At 35.8% G+C, this 23,118-nt stretch overlaps 1 protein-coding gene and 2 long non-coding RNA genes across 3 annotated transcripts in view; 1 reads left to right on the forward strand and 2 right to left on the reverse strand.

The window, feature by feature from the left end:
* Positions 1–2,393, reverse strand: part of csmd3b (CUB and Sushi multiple domains 3b) — a 420,302-nt gene extending 417,909 nt beyond the window's left edge. The window contains 1 exon segment of the mRNA XM_058753321.1: positions 2,039–2,393. Within this exon segment, the coding sequence (XP_058609304.1) occupies positions 2,039–2,213 (175 nt within the window). The 5' untranslated portion in view covers positions 2,214–2,393.
* Positions 2,394–10,659: 8,266 nt separating this feature from the next.
* Positions 10,660–12,875, reverse strand: LOC131526028 (uncharacterized). The gene is made up of 5 exons (XR_009267358.1): positions 12,802–12,875; positions 11,933–11,991; positions 11,753–11,829; positions 11,601–11,623; positions 10,660–11,048 (listed from the first exon to the last, which is right to left on the reverse strand). It is a non-coding gene; the product is annotated as an uncharacterized LOC131526028 (long non-coding RNA).
* LOC131526029 (uncharacterized) lies at positions 12,864–22,129 on the forward strand. The gene is made up of 3 exons (XR_009267359.1): positions 12,864–12,992; positions 13,128–13,260; positions 20,489–22,129. It is a non-coding gene; the product is annotated as an uncharacterized LOC131526029 (long non-coding RNA).
* Positions 22,130–23,118: the final 989 nt, after the last annotated feature.

Genomic DNA, 23,118 nt, shown 5'->3' on the forward strand with positions numbered 1-23,118 from the left:
CCTTTTTCATCCTCTAGATCTCTATTGCTCCATATTTCAAACTACTTCATTTGAATAATGCATAAATGTACTAAAACACAAATACTGGACTGTTTAACTTCAAAGCCTGTAGATGATCTTTTTATATCACTATCACAAAATTGACAAACTCAAAAAAAAAAAAAAAAAAACAATTTTCCTCCATGAATTCTTGAATGATCCCAATGTTCTCCCATTCCAGTTACGCCCTGCTGGTTTTCCTTATATCAGAAAATGTGCCTTTGCTGCAAGAAATGAGATGAAGCAGGTTTATAAAAATCTACCACCTGGACTCCTGCAGAGCAACTGGCTTCCAGAACAGTGAATTTTTAATTCAACGCCTGTAGAAATAATGTTCATAATTAAGTTTTGTCCTAAGGCCTGCTGATCCTAAACCGTGAAGCATTTATCTACTGACCACATCCCTGCTAGGTGGGAAAATGCTTAAACCAGCCTAAAATGGTCTCCCAGGCTGGTCGTGCTGGACGAGTTTGCTGGTTTAAAATGGAGTTAGGCACGTCAACCACTTAAAAACTATCGAGGAGATCAGCAAGACCATGTTAAGCCACCTAAGACCGGCCAACCATTGGTTTAAGACTTTTCGTGTCTCTTATCTTTGAATTAAAGTATAATATATGTTCATACCAAGAGTTTATGCATTTATTGAAATACACTAAACAACTGCAAGTCAGAATGACTCACTGAATAGCGCGCGCGCTCTCTATCTAGCACTAAGTCAGTGATGTGAGGTCTAGATCGCATTAATTATCCTCGGGATCTCGTCACACTGCCACCACGCGACGGGTTATCAGCCAACAAGACTGCATCTCGCACACTTTACGGACACCGGTACTGCTGTTTATCCATATCTATCCAGTCCAACTAGGAAACACATCAAGCCCTTTTCAGTATTCATTCCGCGCAACGACAAACTCGATACGCTAAGCGTCTAATCAAGATTATAGAAAAATAATCAGGCTGCTAATATCTTATCTGTTTATATTTATAAAATAATGAGTTACATTAGGAATGAATGAGATTTGAGCTGGCGGTACTATTCTTATAAACCGTTTAGCACCAGATGAATCAGCTCTGATGCAAATTAAAATGCTAGGCAGGTGGTAATGACCGAGATACATCAGGCAGAAGTGCTGCCCAGGGGTTTGCCTCCACCCCACTAAATTCAATCAAACTACAAAGGTTTTTTTGAAACCAGAAACCTAACAATTAGCACGTTTCTAAAACTTCACTTCTAAAAGCCTTACAGATTCCATATCGCACTAAGAATCACAGAGATGAAAGCTCACACCAAGCCTCCTCCAAATAAATCCACTGAAAACGCCGAGGATGTTTCAAATCTATATGCTGTATATATGGAGACGGCGTGCAACAGTTAAAACATCCAAATCAAGGCTGATCAATAGGCGTCCAGACGTGTCAATTCCATCGCGAGCTGCTGGGTGAGATGGTACCCTGACAAGTGTAAGGTCGAAATCTTTCGTGCCACACGTTATCCAGGATGTTCTTGACTACTTATAGACTAACACATGTGTTAATGGTGCATTTTGTTGGCTGTATATCAACTATACCATAAGGAATCGTGATTCGCTTTCCATCTCCAACCCATATCGAGCTGCGTTACCCGAAAATATAGCACTCAAAACACGCGTTCATTTGAGATTCAGTAATTAGCCGTTCCCTAATAGTGGTTATTTGAAACCACCCTGCGTGCTGTTCATATGTAAAACAAGCTCGGAATCAAAATAAAATCTCTCAACGCCCTTATATTACTTTGTGATCCATCACTTAATGACCACAAGCAACTCACGTATCCGCTCAAGCATACTGCAAGAATATTTATTGAGTCCTCGCTCAATGCCTGCATTGAGTAAATGCGCTTCTATTCTCAAGCATTTGCTGCACGGTTGGCTCTCCTCTCCCTACATCCACTCCAAGCTCGTTCCCATCCATATACACTGATGCAAAACCTCCGAATAACTCCTCGAGACTGACGACTTACCTCGCACGCATGTGACCATCATAAAAAATATCAGATTCCAAAATGTAACTCCAGTTTTAATCCCCATTTTCTTTGCTTGGGAGTCCACCGGACCACATCTAATACATCCTCTCTTGAAAACGGACAGGAATCCCGTTGATCTGACGCTGTGCCCCTCTGTGTCATCTATGTTCATATTCACATGAAGGTAGTTGTTCTTTCCCTCAGCCAGAAGCGGAGCGGATCACGGTGTGGCTCGAAGTGAACGGTGATGCTGGGATCCCACAGCAACCTTGACGAGGACTCAACCATCTCGCCAAAAGGGGCCAAACTCTCTGCGCTGTGATCTCCTGTGACTCCTTTTCACTGCCATTCAGTGGATTAACTGTGTGATCTCACTGTTTCATCATTGCTAAAATAAAAGATTTAATGCATTTATCAGTAAATGAATGAATGAAGCACCGCTGTTGAGGGGGGAAACAAAAAACGGTCTGAGCTGGTTTACTGGTCCGCTGATCTGGGCAAGCTGGTCTACTAGATGATTTTATGCAAATTTTGACCAACTAAGTTAGATGTAAACTAGCACTGTTAGACTGGGAGACTAGGTTAAACCAGCTAAGACCAGCAAACCACATCAAGCTGGGGTTTGTCCCCAGCAGGTATTAAAAATAAATTACCTAAAACAAAAAATAATATACAGTCATTTTGAAATAGAGCATACATGTACAAATTTGCATAGCTTATTATTGATTATTTGGGTTTTTAATGCAACATTTGTTGAATATATTAATTTGTTTTCATAAAGGCACAAACAATCCATTGGCCACGCACATATAAACACGTAACAGTAGACTTAATATGATGGAAACACACTCATTATTTAAAAATGATTCTAATTCAGTCCAACATGCTGCAGAGGTATTAGGCTAACAATTTAATTTGATTGACTTTTAGAGTCCTCGTGTAAATAACTATTTACTTGAGAATCTTGAGGCCAATAATCTTACTTGGCCTACCAGTTTAGTATAAATATTATAATTATTTCCTACGAAAGGCATCTTTGTAAGAAGTTTGTCGGTGAATGTGAGATCTAAGACTGGCTGATTGCGCTGTAGAAGGACACTCCTGCCATCTACAGGCTAAACACCCAGTCAAATTGCATCCTCAGAAGTATGCAGACACCCGGCATTCCCTCTGTCCACCAACCCCCTCACGTGCCTGAAAAACAACACACACCGTCTCTCTCACACACACTTTGGACAACTAGACACATATAATGGAAAACAAAGAAGTTTCAAGGGATTTCATTTACTCGTTTTTCACCACTTTTTAGTCATTAACAACCATTCTCATTCTCAACATTCTCAAAAAATCTCAAGTCATTCTCAACAATTTGGAACCTAAGACCAATATTTAGCACATAATGTCAAAAATTACCATATTTGTCCATACACAACCATAAAACTGTCCAAGGTGCTGAAGTCTCTGATGCAGCACATTTGAATAGATAGATAGACAGATAGACCGACACTGTTGCAATGCTTATTTATCAATATGTTTAGCTCTATAAGTTTTAGATATAAATTATAGATATATTTATTTGTTTAATATTTATTGATTTAATATATGCTGATACTTTTTTTTTTTCTATGGTGTTCTAAGTTACCTTAGATGCTCTTTTTAAATAAAGAAGAGAGCCTGAGCATTATGAATAGCTGAAATGTCGAGTTAAGGAAATATTCAACAAAGTCATTCATCCGATTTTTTAGCCACTACATGCTCTCAAGCACTAATTAGATAGTGGAATTCCATCCTCATTAGTCCTGCAGATCCACACCCCTCTGAACAAAGGAAAGGGCAATAAATCATATAGTCATAGGCATAAGCATATAACCTTTACTCATCGCAGTCTCTCAATGACAGGATCAGGAGATGGTGGAAAATCCACCAGAGAATGAATCATGACTGCACCTCATCAAATCCACATTTCTCCTCTGCTTTGAGTACAAGAGACTAACCTTCTTCTCCCTCCTTCCTCCAACACAGAAAATTAAAATCCAGTTAAAGTCCCTTAAATATCAGATTGGCTCAATGCGAATGGACATTTGGGGAATGATATCTCTGAACTCTGAAGGCATTCAATTAGAACTCATAAACAGTTTTAATGCGTGTTGTTTGCCAGTCTTTAGATACCAGTACGTTTGATCAGCAAATAAGAGTGGTATATATTAGCCTTGGCAATATTAGAAGCACTATATGATTAGTTACATGTCATTTAGCCAAAAAGTTTAATCCAAAGTCACTTAGCGTATACTAATTGCTCTCCCTAGAGCACTAGATCAAGGACAATTGAGACTCAGAGCAACTCTCTTGGATCAAACTTACAAACTTTGCTTGACAAACCTTTATCTTCAGGTTGTAGGATATATCTGAATCTTTAAAAGTAAAAGGGCCTTTTAAAAATAACAAATTCTGGTTGAAATAAAATAGCTTGATGTACTATATAAACATATGCAAGTTTCAAAATTGAAAACATTCTCTCCAGTCCAAAAAAAAAAAAACATCTGTTGAAATGAAGCTGGAAGACTCAATCCAAAATAATTGGATTTCTGTTTTCAGACAGATGAATACATAACATATGACAATGACACCTATTCAGTGTCCAGCAGCTTGGGCTAGTTTGGTGCAAAGAAGTACAACAGATTCTATAATTACAAAACACCCAAAATAAGATGTTATTATTCCAGTTAACTAGAAGTTGGCCAAACGCTGTGTTGTTTCTGGCTGAGAGTGGATGTTTATTTTTAACAAGTACACTGATAATTTCAGTCCAGCCTTTAACAGTTTGTGCAGCACATTTCAGCATATATTGTTTTGTGAACCTGCAAAAGAGGCTGTTAGTGAAGAATAGGGCTGCACCAACTATACTGGACCTGACAAAAAAATAAATAAATAAAAAAACCTACAAACCATAAGCATTGTTTCTATTTTACATGCAAAGAGGTGAGCCAATCATAGCAGAGGGTGTTTACACAGAAGTCTAAAAGTCTAAAAAGTACCAACAACTTCCTGTTTAAAGCATATATGGTGTATAAGGAATATGGTGACTTTGACTACATAAATAAATAAATAAGATAGGGACTAATGGGGATGCCAATACACTAAAAAGGCAAAATGTAGCAAATATGCCAACACTGAAACTGATCATTTTAATTGATTTAATATCAAAAGTTCACAAGACATAAGTTCAGTCATAACTCATAAAATGCATACTTACCCAAGTTTTTCCTTTTGCATGGTTATCAAAAGACACAGATAAGAAATAAAAGTAGAAGATCAGTCAATGCCAGTCTTCAAAGTATCACCCTTACTTTATTGCTTGCTCTCAAAGCATCACACCAGAGCAAAACAAGTTCCAAGGGCACTGAGCAATGAGATACAGAAACATCTGCTTAAAAAGGCTCATGGTCATTTGAGGAGATGCAATGCATCAATCCAGCCCTGAGGCTGAAGATGGGTTATTCTTATGACTAGAAAAGTGACCTCATTTGCACACTTCATTAAGTCACGAGCATAGCTCGCCTTCCAGGTGTTAGAGAGTTTCTCAGCTTGTTATTTATTGTATGTCGTCACTCCCTGTGGCCCCCCACCCAGCTCTTTGGATTTACTGCTGGGTGAGAGCAATGAGCGCACCCGTCTGAAGCACTGTTGAGCTTCAGGCTCTTATCCATCATATCTGGGGGACACGTGCATGATGGAGAGCATCAGCTCTGTCACACCTGCCATTCAGATTCATTAGCAGTAGATGAAGACTGAACATGGCAACCTTTCAAAGTACAAAGTACATTCACAGTCATTTTTTGCAGTTATCCCAGTATTTAAATAAAATCACAAATGTGACTCAGAATGAGACCTACTGTAATTTGCAGCCCATGGTCACTTTTTTGTTGTTGTTGTTGTTTCTTTATTTCTTTCTGTATTTATTTATAAATGTCAAATAGATGTGACATATCTTATTGATTTCAAGTAAAATGTATGAATGCAGTGCTTTCCTATAAATTATTTTACATTAGTTTTTTTTTTTTCATTGTTGCTTACTATTTAATTAATTAATTAATTATTTTTTATTAGTAGATTTTATTTCTATGTACATGTGCAACATTAAAGAAGACATGAGGTTTGGATAATGGAAATTTCATAGTATAAAATTTCATAGCATTATTTCATAATATAGTTCAAAGCTAATTTCATAGTAAAATTCGGAATATTTATTTATTTGTTTGTTCATTTGTTTGACTAATTTAATTATAAGAGTACTGAAAGAGTTTAAGATGATTTAAGACATTTGTACTTCAATAGTGTTGAAACAATTTTTACTCAAAGGTTGCTAGTACATTTCACAAATAAGTAACACGTTTAAGTAAACATGACATTTTTAAGTAAAAAGATGGAAATGTTCTTGTAAAGCATATTCCGATCGTTTTTACAACTTCTAAAATATTTGTATGCATGTTTAAAAATGAATGTGTATAAAAATTAAAAGAAGGAAAGAAAAAGAAAGAAAGAAAGTAAAGAGAATTATGGTTTCATTACTGGTCATTAGTAAGCATGTGGTCACTCAAGAAGCAGATTTTAACTTTACCATTAAGTTGTCCATCAAGACTCTGTGTGTAATGGCTTGAACTGCAAGCACAATATTTTAGATTGAATCATAAAGCCTGCATGCAAGGAATATGAATTAAGTTATTGATTCACCATAAATGAAATGACATTCTTCTAGTGTGTTGTCCTAATGTTCACTATCAGAAAACAATGAACAGAAAGAGAAGACGTGAGATAAAAGGAAAGAGCATGAGGACAAAAGAGGGTGTCATTCATCATGCCCAACACTAAATGCTTGGGTATTCCATGTTTAGAAACTCACAGATTTGTAGGCTGGTAGCAGTAGTTGACAATGATGTGTGGCACTGTAAGATCTGCTGAGGCAGAGCACTGTTTCTAGATCGGCTCCCCGTCCGCTCCATAGAAAAGGGCTCTAAGAAGAAGTAATGATGGCAGTCTGGGGTGAGTTCACTGCCTGACTAATGTCTTGTTGAATGCCTAAAAGTGTCAGGGCTTTAACATCACACCCATCAATTCTTCCTCACCCTCCTGTGGCAAAAGCCATAGATCCGCCGCTGTTAGGAGAGACAACGGCATCAAAAGCCAGACGTGACAGACAGGAGAAGAGGAAAGAATTGTCCGACTTTGACAGAATAAAATAGAAATTGACCCTCCCTGAGCCCTGACTTAAAATACTGCTTACCAAACCTTCCCTTTGGCAACTGTTGCCATGCATAATATTATCAGACAAGCTTTTCCTACTTTCTAATAATGTAAGTGAGTGGAGATCCTGTGTGTTTGATTAGTAATCTGTATATTGAGAACAGTCCTGTTCTCAATATATAGTATAGATAGATAGATAGACAGGCAGATAGACAGATTGATTGATTGATTGATTTGCATATACAATTTTATTATGTTTATTAAATATAGAAAATTTAATTGTTTTTTTTTTTTACTATTATGTTTAATTGATTAATTATTATTTTTTCAATATATGTATTAAAAGTAATTTAATATTGCATAAATGATTGTAGTTAAACAGCATTTTTGCATATCTTCTTGCATATTACAACTCAAAATGACTCTGTAATAAAGAAAAAAAAAAAAAAGTTGATGCTGTCCACTTTGCATCGCCAGCCAGAAGTTATTATATGTTCCCAATCCATAATTAATTTGAATATGTCAATTAAAGAAAATTGCCCCTTAATTACCCATGTGCTGGTGAGAAAACCAGTGCCTCAGCAATCAGAAAGAAACCTAAATATACCCCAGACCCTTTGGGCTTGTCAAAGTGATGGAATAATTATATCTGGAGAGGAAGGAAAGTCTATCTCCAGCAGAGTCTACAGTAGCTCTCACAACACACATCGAGCTTGTGGGTGAGAAAAGTTTCACTTCAGAAATGAGGGCCAGCATTCAAGGAAATTGCTCTCTGATCAGAAGGTACATTCTGATTCAGCCGCTTCTGCATCTGGGCCCCGCTTTTAAATAAAACAAACGGAGTGTTCAGTATTTCACATTACAGCCACCAGACGAGAAATCATTTTTCATCAAAGAGTTTGTTTTATCTTTTATCCTCCGGGCCCATTTTTTCTTTATTTATAAAGCTTGGCTGATACGACAAGTCTCACTGCTCCCGAGACCTTGACTGACCCTGCATGAGAAAGGAAATTTAGAGGCATATCGGCATCTGAGAATACGACAGTATGCGCAACTCGGTAGACGAGGTCGTCACAGCCCCACAGTAAACAAAAGCACATCGCAAAGTTAAATGAGCGCACGAATGCAGTCCCTGATATCGCAAACAAAGCCACCACTGTTGTATTAATCTTTGATGAATGTCAAGTAATACGACGCTTCTGAATTTCTCGCAGAAAACGCATTTCGGTGAGCCTTGAACCGTTTATTCCTTGTCAGTGTCGTCTGCAGAGACGGGAAACTTTTGATGAATGACTGAAGTCCCTTTGCTAATGGTGGAACTGGGCCATACAAGATCCACATCCTATTGTGTGTCTAACAGTCAGAGTCACTGTTTCATTGCACAGAGAGGAATTATGGAGGCTTTGCAAACCGGTTTAGGGATGTTTTGGTCTCTAAGAAGCTTTTCATTTGGACCAACCGTGTCTTTCTTCAACTAGCCATTGACCTATTGATGTGACTAAACAGTGTTTCTGCAAAAGGATTCAAATGTCATATGGAATCAATCATAATTACACAGTGACTTTCACCATGTGTTTATTCAGTGCCTATGCTTTGATTCTACAAGAATGGGTATTAAAACCGATATTAAAAAGATTCATCAAAGTCAATGGACTGCAGTACAGCAGACAGAGTTAATGCCAAGTATTCTTTAACAGAGTGTGAAGCACAGCCCAAACATTAAATGTAACAGTTTACTGGGGTTAAGCGATATTACCACATTAACCTATGGTGCAGCGTTCTGCTAGGATTTCATAATTTTAACATTTCCATTTGCTTTTTCACACACACCTCGCACTTTGCATGTATCAGGGAAGCGTTTTAACCTGAATGATGCACAACACCCTGTGTATCACAATCAGCATGTTTACATGCACAGTTATAATTGAGCTAAAGTGTGTTTTTTTCACAGCCAAGGTACAGTCTCCATTTGCTGTCCAAATAGACATACTTCAACTAAAATCATGCATATAAATATACTATTTGAAGGAAATGAAACACCTTCTTATATATATATAAAACTTAAAACATATTGCACAATACCATTCATTTTTTGGGGGTCAATACACTTTTCTCTAAGAATTGAATACTTTAACTGAACAACAATGCATTAATATGATCAAAAGTGACAGCTGACTACATAAAATATCCATTTCAAATAAATTCTGTTATTTTGAACTAATAACCAAAGAATACTGAAAAAAAAAAATATCACGCCTCCCATAAAAATATTAAGCGGCACAACTGTTTTCAACACTGATAATAAGAGATGCTTTTTGAACACCTAATCAGCACATTAAAATGATTTCTGAAGGATCATGTGACACTAAACATTGGAGTAATGGCTGCTGAAAATTAAGCTTTGTCATCACAGGAATACATTACAATTTTAAATATATTAAATAGAAAACAGTTGTTTTAAAATGTAATAATATTTCACTATATTACTCTTTTATTTTATTAAACTACAGCCTTGGTGAGCATAACAGACGTAATTCAAAAACATGTTAAAAAAATCATACTACGACTTTTAAACGATAGTACTGCACACATGCACTCTCTGCACATCACTGAAATTTCTCTGGGCTGCTGCTCAGAGGCCTTAGAGCCTTGGAAGAGTCATTGTTTATATGCTTTAGGTTCCTATTGTTACTAGTAAAATTGGTCCCAGCAGATCACGTTCTACATTCTTGTGCACCCACGGTTCCTTGCTGCCTTTTTATTTGTTTGCTATTATTCCAGTTTTCGACCATTGTTACCAAGGAGACTTGGCTATTGTTCAGCGTGTTTAAATCCTTCCAAACTCTCAGTACAGCTAAGACACAGTTACTGTCCCTCTACGCTGGTTAACACAAGGCAAGAAACAACAAAAAGCCATGGTTGTTAGATAAGAAAAAAATCACCCATTTACTCACCCTGATGTCATCTCAAACATTTATGATTTTCTATACGATGAAAGTGAATGAGGAGCTATAAAACTCCAAAAATGAAAATAAACACCTTAAAAGTAGTATAAAAGTAATCCATATGATTTGCACAACATTGTCCCTAAAGGGTGTGCTCTTTTCCAAAATCATCTGTGTAAGAAACAGACCAAAGCTGTTACAACTTGCATTTTTGTCTGTTCCTCGCACAAAGCTTTTGCATGATTCGGAATATAGTGCAGAAGTAATATGGACTACTTTTTATGATACCTATATACCTAGCTATACCTAGTTAAAAAAAAAAAAAAACACACAGCTCTCCATTCACACTTCAAAACATTTATTTTTCAAAATGCAGAAAACAGATGTAAATCAACATGGTAATTTGTAACAGCTGTTCATTAACAATGCTTGAATCAGAAAAAAATCCCAAATTAAATGTTAAGAGTACATTTACATTTAGCAGACGCTTTTATCCAAAGTGACTTACAAATGAGGACAATAGAAGCAATCAAAACCAACAAAAGAGCATTTGAGAAGAAGAATATTCCCTGAGCACATTAAAACAAAAGAACGCACACTCAATATACTTTAACTTACATAGTAACACAAACATTTGCTCATACTGTCTAACTCCTTTGACATATATTGCAATGTCAGCTTGTGTCATCAAGTAAACACAATAGCTGAATCAAGAGAAAACATGAAAATAAACATGCAAGACCTTTCCTCTCCGTGTTGTGCCCAAGCAGGACAGGAATGCCATGGAGAACTGCAGTGTGTTGAAGAGTAACCTCAGTTTCCTGAAAAGAGGGAAGAGTATATAAAACGAGATTCCATGTTATTCTGTATCTGTAAAGAACGTCTTATTTATTGTTCTTAATTTGCTGACAATCCATTTAATTTAATGAGCTAGTCTTTCTAAAAATTTTAATTTATCACCCTCATGCTAACCTCCATGTATATTACTTTCTTCTGATAAATACAATGATTTTTAGAAAAATAATCAATCTCTGTGAGTCCATATTTGATGCTTTAAAAAAAAACACACACACAGCAATTGTGACAGTAATTCATATGAGCACAGTGGAGGAATAAATATCTACTAAAGACATCTTCCCAACATCTCTCTCGTTTTTGAAGAATTAACTTTAACGGTCCCTTCCTCTAGCATTATATGGTCTCACATAGATGGATTATTTTTCAAAAAATCTTTAGATAGTGTTTATCTGAAGAAAAAAGTCAAATACATCTGGGACAGTATATAAGAATGAATAAATGATCAGATAATTTAGATTTTTGGAAAGAGTATCCCTTTAAAACATCCTTTTCTGCCAAGCAAAGTCATCACATACCTTCTCCAAGTTGTCTGTTTTTCCTGCCAGGATTAAGAGATTTAGAGAGAAAAAACTGTGATTAGTTGTAGAACAACAAAAAACACATTAATGATCAATATCTTTAGCATAATTTTCACTCATGCACTTTGTATTATATTAAAGAAACTAACCTCATATATGTACGTATTGCTTTGGAATCACCTTTCATATCTCCTCAAATGCATATTAATCCAGCAGCCATGGGTCTCTGTAATATGATGATGCAGGTAAAACAACTCAGTTAATTCATGAACAACAGCAGATAAAACCTAACTGACCATGAATATATCTAAAAGACTGTAAGTACTTACTTTTGTGATGTGATAACATCTCCAAACTGTTGTGCAAAGTTGTCACAAAAATCTCTTTCCTAAAAAGACAAGGATAGCAATTATTAACTGGATTGAAGGAAAACAAAAGCATAGATAAATAAATAAAACATTAAAATGATACACACACACACACACACATATATATATATATATATATATATATATATATACACACACACATATATATATATATGTGTGTGTGTGTGTGTGTATGTTCCATTAAAGAATACTCCATAAAGTCTTTTGAAGCTACAACAGTAATTTATTTAGTAAAGGACAGTTATCTTTTGTTTGATTAACATTAATAACACACCACAGCAGGTTTATTTAGGCTGCTGTCACTTTAAGAAGAAAGAATCTAATACTGATCCACATCTGTTTTTCTCCCAACTGTTCACATTCATTTTAGACATAACCGACTGTGTTTATGTGAATATTAAGAAAGATTGGTATTTTACATATCTGTGTGTTTATTTCATTTCATTCAAATGCCGCGAAACAGAACACATTTCTGAACTTCAATGCTGACAGGCATCAGCGGGCGCGCACAGAGATCCGTCGCGCGAGTGTCGAGCTCAGTTTTCTTTCCGCGCACTTTTAAAGTATCAATCAAGCACGTCCCGTTCTTTAATCTCCATTCATCCGTGCTTCATCACTCAAAACGTGTCAGTAATTCAAACACTGAACACTGCGCGGATATATTTACCAGGCGCGACATAGACGACATAACAAAATGTATATTGACACTTTATATTCGACAAAACACGTGCATTAATCCATTAACTTTGACTTTAATATCATATAATAAAGTTCCTTAACATTAAACTCAAACTTATATGTATAAATACTTCGTTTATCAGCCGAGGTCTTCCACAAAACAAGATGGCCGTTGATCAGAAAATGCTCAATCCAAACCCTGATGACATCAGTGGTCACATGGCTTGCACAGCACTCAAATCATGTAACCTTAACTAGGGACATTTGAGTAACTAGGACTTTTAGCACAAATAGTAAGATTTAATAGATCTACATCAGTAAGGTAAACAAACAATAGCACTTTAAGTAAAGTCAACAAAATGAATTGAGTTAGCACGTTTGTTAAGATTTTACAGTGCAGTATGTTAAAAGAGCAACCAACACATTATTCAGTTTTTTTTATTTTTGTGTTTTATAGAAGAAAGCAGGTTCCTCTTTCCAGCTTGAGATGTTGGGATATTCTCCAGCATCCCTGAGACCACAGGACACGTAGTTTGGAAATTCCAAGAATGGATGAAGAACAAAATAAGTCCTGGTTTGGAATGACATGGGTGAGAAAATTATGATTTTTTTGGGTGAACTATTCTTTTAAAGGTTAAGAGATGATAACACGTAAGACAAAACTCATACCGCAGAGTTTATTGAGGCAGTTCACAAGCATGAGCGACCACAGTTTATGTAGATTCATCTGCGTGACATCAGACATGCTGGCCAAGCCTCGCAAGCTGTTAAACAACTTGGCTTTGTCCTTTCATTCTCAGCAACGAGGGTGTAACAGCCAGAACTGGACGGAGAGCCAGAAAGAGCGTTTGAATATTCATTAAACTGGTCATTAGAGAGCTGGCTTGGCTTCTAACGAACCAATCAGACCTAATGAATTTGATGTGCAAAGCCTCAGTCTTCAAGAAGGCCCCACACCGTGAGGGAGGAGACTCCAAGCAGAGGAGATTATATGAGGCGGAATGAGAGCAATTGAGAGTGAAAGGAGAATGAGTTAAATTGCAGCAGACTATGTTGTCTTTTGAGTATAAATGAAAAGATTAACATGCTCACCGCCTGAATCACGCAACAAACAAATTGTAGAATAATGAATGGGAACATTAAACAGTGCAAAATTGGTGTTTTTGAACAGCATGTGAATTCAAAACAAGTGTGGATATAAAAGCTATATATAGATTTGTTCGACTTGCAATCCGGCCAATTTAATGCTGTCACAGATGCATTTGTGGTATATAATTATCAGTGTGAAAAACATGCCTGTGGTGACAAACTCGGCAAAATGATTTTACGTTGCTTTTTGCACATCCGGCGACACTTTCAAAGTGAAATGTCCAGTGAGTGGTGCTAAAAGAGCATTCAGTTTTATCTGAAACAGGTGAGCATGAATCTGGCAACGTTTTATTATGTTGATTGTTGTACATATTGCAGCAATTCTGAAATGAAATAAAAGAATAATGCTAAAATATTAATGATACACTATCCTACACTAAACCCTACCCTAAGCCCAATTGATAATGTTAACAAAAGCAAACGTGAGATAAAAATGTCTAGATTATGGTTCAACATGTTACCCAATGAAAGTTTCTCTTATAGGCGAATCAGTCTTACAGTAATACTTTTGTATATCAAAGTAACGGTTCGCCATTATTTCCCATTTGAACATACCTAAAAAAAAAAATAGATGAGTCTGTGAGGAAGTCATTTGTGAACTCATTAATGGCTCTCAGTTTACTGACTCTGCGAGTCTGAAGCAAACCACTAACTAACTAATGACAAAGTTTAATTTGTTTTTGACTATATGTGTAATTTATGTTGTGGAACAAATGTTCTCCACGGATCATAAATCTAAAAGCATTATTGAAAATTATTGAGGGAAACCACTAGTCAATTAAACGTTTGGGTTGGCAAATGGACTTCCTGCCTGTACAGTTCTAATTACTAGCAAAAAGCACAATTAAATCTGAAGAGGATGAGATTGACTAAAAGCAATGGAAGGATAAAAACTGAAAGCAAGACAACAAGGCTCTCAAGTCTTCATATTAGCTCTTGCTCACTCTTGTTTGGTATATTTCTGGACATGCCAATCTTAGCGGACAAGGACGCTGTTAAAATTGACCAGTGATGCAACACTGGTACTCTTCACTCGATACTGGTAACGTATGTTGCCAAAAGGGGAGAGGGAATAGCAGGGGAAGGTGAGGAAAGACAGATCTGGAGCTTTCAGTCAATAGGCATATCATTGATTGAGTCTGTCTCTCTCTCCTCTCTCACACATTCACACAGAAGAACACATGGTGTCTACCACATCAGATGAATCCCTTTTCTCACTCCTCTGTCTCTCGGTTGACCTTATTTACACTTTATGAGAAGCTCAGACGGACAACAAAGGAAACCTATTCCAAGCTTTGAAGTACATCTGATTCATATCGATGCCCATAGTGGTAAAGGTTGATCTAGGCCTTACAAAAACATGACACTCAAGAAATAACACATCTCTCCTCTCACATTTGGCAAGGACGTAGGTGAGGTTTGAAAGGTAGAAGTAGTTTTCCTATTGTCACATTTTGTCATTTAAAAAGGCTGGGGGAAAAAAACATATAAAACTTAAATATGAAATGGTACAACGGCAATGAATTAAAATAGGCTTAAGTACAAAAATATCTAAATATAAAATAAAAGGTAAATAGAAATATTAAAAACAAATGCTAATAAAGACGAAAGCACAAAATTGTTACAACTTAAAATTTTTAAAATAAAATTAAAATGTAAATACGTAAAAAAAAAAAAAAGGAAATTCAAAAAAGTATTAACTACTATAATAATATATAAATAATGCAACTACAAATACATTCTCAGTGAAGGATACATTTGGCTAAAAGAAGGTATCTTAAAGGGGTAGTTCACCAAAAAAAAAAAAAAAGTGTCATCATTTAGAATTTTAGCATCTTGTTACAAATGTGTTCTCAATGAAGGATATGTGCAATGCTGCATTAGAATTTGGCTAAAACAAGGTATCTTAAAGGGGCAGTTCACACAAAAAAATGTTAAATAAATAAATCATATTTATTATCGTGAATATTTATTTATTTATTACAATGAGCTTGAATATTGTGAATATTTTCTCAAATAAGGATACTTGAAATTTCTGCCTACAATTTGACTAAACCAAGGTATCTTCAAAGGACAGATAGCCCCAAAATGAAAATTCTGTCATTATTTACTTACCCCTACACAAAAAAAGAACAGTGGGGTCCAAATAATGTTGAAATGAATTGGATGAATTGTATCTTTAAGAAGCAACATTAAGTTGCCTATCTTTTGTAACAGACTTCAGGCCAGAAGCGCTCCTATGATATGATTATGATTTTTTGGAGCAAAGCAAAAGTGTGAGTACAGCATGGTACAATCAGAGTTTCTGTGGAAGAGATAAAGAGAAAGGGGGAATGTACTGCCTAGTATACTTTTAATGATATGATTGTACTTGACAAGGCTAAATGTGAGCAGGTGTCATAGATACTCATAGGTTGCATGGGCAACGCCAAGGGTGTGTTCTTCAAAATGTCTTCCCCCCTGCACATCCTTGAGTCTCATTGGACGTGGCAAGTATTCTAGGAACAGTTGACAAGTGTGTCAAACTAGCGCAGTATCAAAGCTATGGGTCATAGCTTTGGGTAGTGTTGAAAGACAGGTCTTTGTGACCTTCATCAGCAATATAATGATAATATAGGAGATAGATCTGAAAGGGGTATTTAAAAGAGAATATAATCAGCTCTTATGCTCAGCTCAAAGCTGTACTGCAGTTGAAGTTAACAATTTTGAGAATTTAAAAATCTACCTTTTATTGATTTAAAAATCCTCGAAATATCATAAAAAGAAAATGATTCAACAGTTCCTCTATTTGATGAATTTTATGTTCCAAATATGTTTTTGACTTTGTTTGGACTTACTATCATAAACAGACTAAATAACTGGCTCTGAATTTTAAAAAAATGTACTTATTCTCTCCATAGGGAATATATTTTTAATTATAACTTCATAATAAACCCCTAAAGACAAGCCCACTGTGAGCTCCAGGGGTTGTTAAACAAAGGCATACGAGTCTGTTAATACCCTCAGTCAGAGTTATTTCAAATAATTAGTTGAAAATTGTGTTTATCAACATAATTCCTATTGAAGAACTACACTACCCTTGATTCTGCAGAGAATCTTGGGAAACAAAGTGCACCAAAGTGTTCTGAAGCGACAACTCAGTCACATGAAGCACTGCAAACTATTTATATCTCTATTTATATCTGTATAGTTGCAATTAACTTAATATGTCTTATTTCTATAATTATAATCAACAATTGTAAATCAATAGTTTATATTTCAATCACATCATTCACTACACTGTACTTTTGAATCGTTGTCTGATTTTCAAATACATTTTTGGTTTAAATCAATGTCGAATGCACATCAGAACTGGCTGCTTCATCATAGAACTCTACTCTTATATTTTATATATATATATATATATTTAATGTTCATGTAAAAGTATACTGTATCACATATCCCCAATTACAAATCCTTTGCCATGCTTTTCACTGCTCAGATCCAAGCCTCGATAGAGATGGTCTTTGCATGTAGTTCAAGCTTTGAGTTCTTTGAGTCTATTTTCATCTCTGTTCCTAGCAGCAGGCTCTTCTACGCTGTTTGCTGTCATGAATGAGCATGCCCAGGGGGATTGTGGGAATTGTATTCCAGGTGGAGGAGAGGCCCTTAAGTGGTCGGCAGCAGGTGCTCACTTATTTAGACGAGTGACTGGATAATTACCAACACCTGTGTGCTTATTGGAGAGCTGTTTCACTGCTTCGGAAACAGGCAGAGGATTCAACTAAAGGGACAGTTACTCCCAAGGGGATTTGAGTGGAAACTGAGCCAAAAGAACAATTGAACACAGTACCACTACAACCATGATAGTAAACTAGGATAGCATCCAGCTGTGTGTCACATAGTAAACAAGCATCCCTCATAATATGAGGAGAAATTCAACAAGATCATATGAAAAAGAGCTGCATTAGTTCAGGGAGTCTGATTCAGAGATTCTCAGACAGATGCAATCTATTGCATTCACTTTGAAATGAACATTGAGACTGTTAAGCGTCTTATCCTTCTTATCTGTCTGCCTCAGGGCCAAAAATTCAGTAAAAAAATAAAAAAATAAATAAAAATAGGCTTAAAGAAACTGTTCATCCAAAAGAGAAAATTCTGTCATTATTTACTCAACCTCAAATTTTCATTCTTTTGTGGAGCACCAAAGGGGAATGTGTAAAAAATATCCTGGCTGTTCTTTTCAATATAAAGAAAATAAATAAGCACTAGGACTATCAAGCTTTAAAATGACAAAAAAAAAAAAAAAAAATACTAAAAAAGTGTTCCATAAAATGTGCACGATAGTGCCTTGCTTTCTGAAGCTATTTATTAGCTTTGAGTGAGAAACGGGCAGAATCGAGAGTTTATACTGATCATATTTTTGATTCAAATATTTTCAGTGAATCAGTTAATCAGATTCAAAAATCCACTCTGAATGATTTGTTCATTAATTGAACTGATCTGATTCTCATGTCGCAATGATCCGACTGCAGAAAGAAGCAGCACTGTCCAATTTGTGAATTAATTGTTCATTTGAATCTTTTTAGTTAAGTGGTTGATTCAGTTAAAAAAAAAAAAAAATCTGAATGATTTGTTCACAAATTTGGCTGATCGAGCTCTTGACTTCAACTCACTGATGGTTAAAAGAAGGCAAAATTTCAATCTGTTTCACACACAAAGCTAACATCATACAGTATGGACAACTTGTATGAAAATGTTATGGTGCATTTTTCTATTTTTATGGTGCTTTTGTCTTCATGGAAAATAGTCTTTAGAATCTCCTATGAAAGAATATGTAGCAAGTTCGGAATGACTTTTCATTTTTAGGTAAACTACGTCTTTAAGCAGAAATGTTATAGGGTACAGAAAGCAATATATAATATTTAGTGCATAACATTTCATTAGCAAGGCCTCTTAATCGAACACTTAAGTGTGCTCCAATAAGATAATTTAATAAAGTGCTTAACCAAAAAGCACAAATTAACAATATTCCTCCTCACTGTTGCACATTAACACAACAATCTTCAATGATGAAATGCCCTAAACACTAAATTCACAGTGAGGGAGAAAAGGCGATAAACCTATTTTATGCACAACAAATCAAAGCACAAGCACTTACTGTAGTGTTTGTGAAAAGTCTGCTAATTGTGTCCAATTTGATTTATTTAAAATGATGTAGACAACCCTCTACAATGGCAAAGCACTGGAGAGATACTGCGTGAATGCTCAACATAGAAATCTTTACATTATTGAGCAGAAGTAATCCTGTTATTCACTTCCATCCTTCAGTACTAGAGATACACTGATAAACTTTTTGAAGAGCCGAGAAAGATATGATCTCTATGGTCGTGATAACACAATCAATAATTTATGATTCCAGGGACTGAGGCTATATTGAGCTAAAAGGAGAAATGGGAAGAAAAAAGGAACATACAGCACATTATTTGAAGAATACAATACTTATATTGTATGTACCTGCTGGATCAACTTGCCATTAATTCCCATGCTTCCCCTTGAACAGCCTTGAAGCCTATCCGTGGAATCTGTGAGAACTATAAACAATGCAATAAAATAAATTCAAATGAATTGCCTTCATATTTAAATCAGAACATACAAACTGTATTTATATTCGCCTACAATGCCGAATAGATGAACAGCATCTTTTAGCATGATAATTCTCCATGTTTTCTGAGCAAATAATCATTTTCACTACAGCATTTTCTCTCTGAGGGAAATGTGAGATGTTATCTTAATATGCACACCACAAATTCAAGTTATATTTTGCCAATTTACGTAGAACAACAGCAGCTTAGACAGGAACACTGACTTTAAATCTCTATTCTGCACGCCAGCGCCATGTGGAGAAGGTTTGCATTTTGAAAGGTGCTGTGCAGATGAGATTGTCAACTGTTGGATATAATATGCCTTTGGATGACTCAACATAGCAACCCACTCTGCTTCCTTAAATTTGAGATTACACTCTTATTGGAAATACAGGGGCAGTAGTTTTAGGTAAATTGGTTGTTTCTTGCTGTATAGCTGTGAATAATAATAATTTAAAAAAAAACTCCAAACCCACAATATGACCACTGAAGCATTAAGATAAAGTGCTTTACCTGAAGTAAAAAAAAAAACATGGGAACTGGGAAGAAGATTAAAGCTGAAGTGAAATGTTTTGGATTCTTTTTTTTTTTTTCAAACCAGCATCATTAACTCAACCAATGGCATTATTTTGTTGGAAGGACTAGCTAACCAAACATTAATGAAGGAAGTGGGAAATTACAAATGTTGGCTTTAATACAGAAAAAAACAAAAAACAAAAAAAACAGATGGACTCAGCATAAGTTACATAAAACAGTGCAAGCACCCAAAAAAAAAAAATCAATGCTGAATGTGAAATACTAGTAAAACTGTATTGTAAATACTGTATAGTTCCCATTGGAATGAATTTGTTGGCCATATTCAGTAAAATCTGTATTTAGATCCCAATGGGGAATATCACAATGCTGGCAAAAAAAATATGCTGGAATCTCATGTCACGTTGTGGCTCGCTTTAGTTGTCGGCGTAGAATCGGAAAGAGTCAGGTATTGATCAGACAGAATCAGATTTCCCCTGACAACTGAAACAGCTGATTGATTCCTTTGCAGCGCTCTGCAACGCACCAGAGACGCCGATAGACTTGAGGTGGCCAATGCTCATACATACTGCTTCACAAGTGACTGCTGCTGAGGGATGACAGATTGACCAAAACAGTGGTGGCAATCGAAGGACAACGCTTCAAGGGTGGTCAATCATGGTGATTAGTCTCCCGTGGTGGAAAGTGGAGCTGCTCTTTTTGTTGAAGCCCTAAGAGTCCATCAGCTTGGCAAGACAAGACTGCGTCTGCGATACAAATGCATTAATACAGCTTGTGGTTACGGAAGTCCTTGCCGACAATTAATGGCTGCCCTTTTGAAATGCAACACTGACATTTTTCTAGACAACACCATGAGAGCAGCCTGCTATTGTTTGTGAGGCTCACTTTTCTATGTCTTTCAGGCCAAAGACTCAATTTAATGGGTGACTAGATTAGATCTAACAAACAATGAGTGGATATTACTCACTGGAATAGCAGTGTTGAAGGAAATACTTTATAACTGTAGCTAATATATAAATATAAATATTAGGGCTGTTGATTTAATGTATTAATCTTAATAATTAGTTATGGAAAAATAATGTAATTTGTAACACAATTTTGCTCTGACATTTTGAACTAATCAATTAAAGCAATGATTCAATGGCCTTTTCATAAAGGCCTGTCCATTTACTTCATGAAGGAATCAGCAGTTTGAATGAATCAGATCCTTACTAATGCTTCACATGAGATTCATTTTATTTGGCTGTGGACACCAAATTTCACAAATAACAGCAATGTCACATTTCGCAATTCTACTTATTGGACCAAACCTATTTTTACTTAAAAAAAAAAAAAAAAAACTTTTAGTTAATTGATAATCAGATAAATATAACCGATTTGATATTCAGAGGTCAGTTACATTACAACCAAACATCAAATTTCCATAATGTATGAAAAGTATGATAAATGAGACCATTCTGCAGTTTGGCTAGTGCTGGCTGGGTACCCATTTCCTAGTACTTAAATATTAGCCTCTGTGTAACATACATCAATATGTTAAAAGCACTACAAAAAGCAGATGGTGTGGATTATTTTCCTGGCAACTCACAAATCTCAAATGACTAGACCATCCAAATGAAAGGTCGTCTGCGTTTGGTTAAAGTCATGCCCTTCAGAAATATGTCATCGCCTTTGATATCACTGCCTTTATCAATGCCACATTAAGTGGAAATTTCTATTTGCTCAAATCTCATAATGACCACCCCATTTGACTTCTTGACCCAAATCCCCACTTCAAAAGCTTTAGATCTGAGGTGAACATTTTCAAGGCTATAATGAGCAGACTCCTGAACTGAAATGCACCACAGAAGCCATTGAATATGCAACAGACAGTTTTTTTTTTCTCTGTGCATTGATATATTTGAGGTTGTTTTTCTCAACTGTCCTTTAAATAAACAGATCAGCATGATATGACATGGAGATGTCATACATTAGGGTAATTATTTGTGCATTTGAAACTACTCGCCTTCCCACACAGCTCACATTAATTGGCTTGTTAATTGACCCTAGACACAGTGTTGTATAAATTCATGATCAGCTCTGCTCCTTGGCTCAGCAGCTGAGTGCTTCCCCGGTGTGATTCAAGACGGCCTGCCGGCTGAGAGGTCACAGGTAACACTGTGAACGCAGCAGATGGCCAAAATACTCAGCATTTTGAAGGAGGCATGTGTATCATTTTGGTACAATTATCTCAACTTCTGTTCCTTCATCGATGCATGTAACATATTACACAGTTAAAGCCAGGCATACGGACCATGCCATCTGTGGTCAGAAACAGAGGCCGGGACATTTCGATTGTTTAGAAACAAATTCCCTCAAACTGTTATTATAAAGGGCTTCTCCTTCTTTACCATTATTTAATAAAAATATGGCAGATCAGCTGATTCTGTAGTTTGGAATTTGTATAAATTCAATGTATTTAATAATAAAATTATTTTTTATAAAAGGTTTATTCATTAATCTATGCAAAAGTGTCTATTTTGAAAACACGATTATATGCCAAATATTTATTTAATGTAAAAAGCTGTTTTTGTACATTGTTCTTTTGACATTTGACATGCTGTTAGATGAAGGCCAATTAGCTGTTTCTTGGGTAGCTTCTCAGAAATAAATTACAAATATAATTACCATCAGCTATAATTACCATCTGTACAATCATACGTTTAAACCAAAAAAGCAAGCTTCATTTTTCAAAATTTATGTATTAATAAACTTGGCTCCAGGTTTCACACTGACATTCATTGTTTAAAATTGGTTTTGAGGATAATTTATAAAAAGTAAATCCAAGCCAACAGGATTCTTCCCTCCTCTGCTGCACTGTGCCATAAGAATTCACATTTCCACCATATATTGTCTAATAATGAAGTAATGTGGTTACCATGGGCAACAAAATAGAAAAAATATTGTGGGGCAGCCAGTTCTGAACTCTTTCATATGCCATTAATGATGTTGTTGTTGTTCTGAGGTGAGACGTACACATTGCTCCCAATACATTGCTCCCAATAGTGAAATTGCACAGTTGAAAATAGTAGAAAATGAAATAGGAAAAAATAATTACTCACTCGCATATCACTGCATTTCTATATGCCTTTATTTATTTCC

This window comes from Onychostoma macrolepis, chromosome 19 (genome assembly GCF_012432095.1).
Source record: "Onychostoma macrolepis isolate SWU-2019 chromosome 19, ASM1243209v1, whole genome shotgun sequence".
NCBI classification, from domain to species: domain Eukaryota; kingdom Metazoa; phylum Chordata; class Actinopteri; order Cypriniformes; family Cyprinidae; genus Onychostoma; species Onychostoma macrolepis.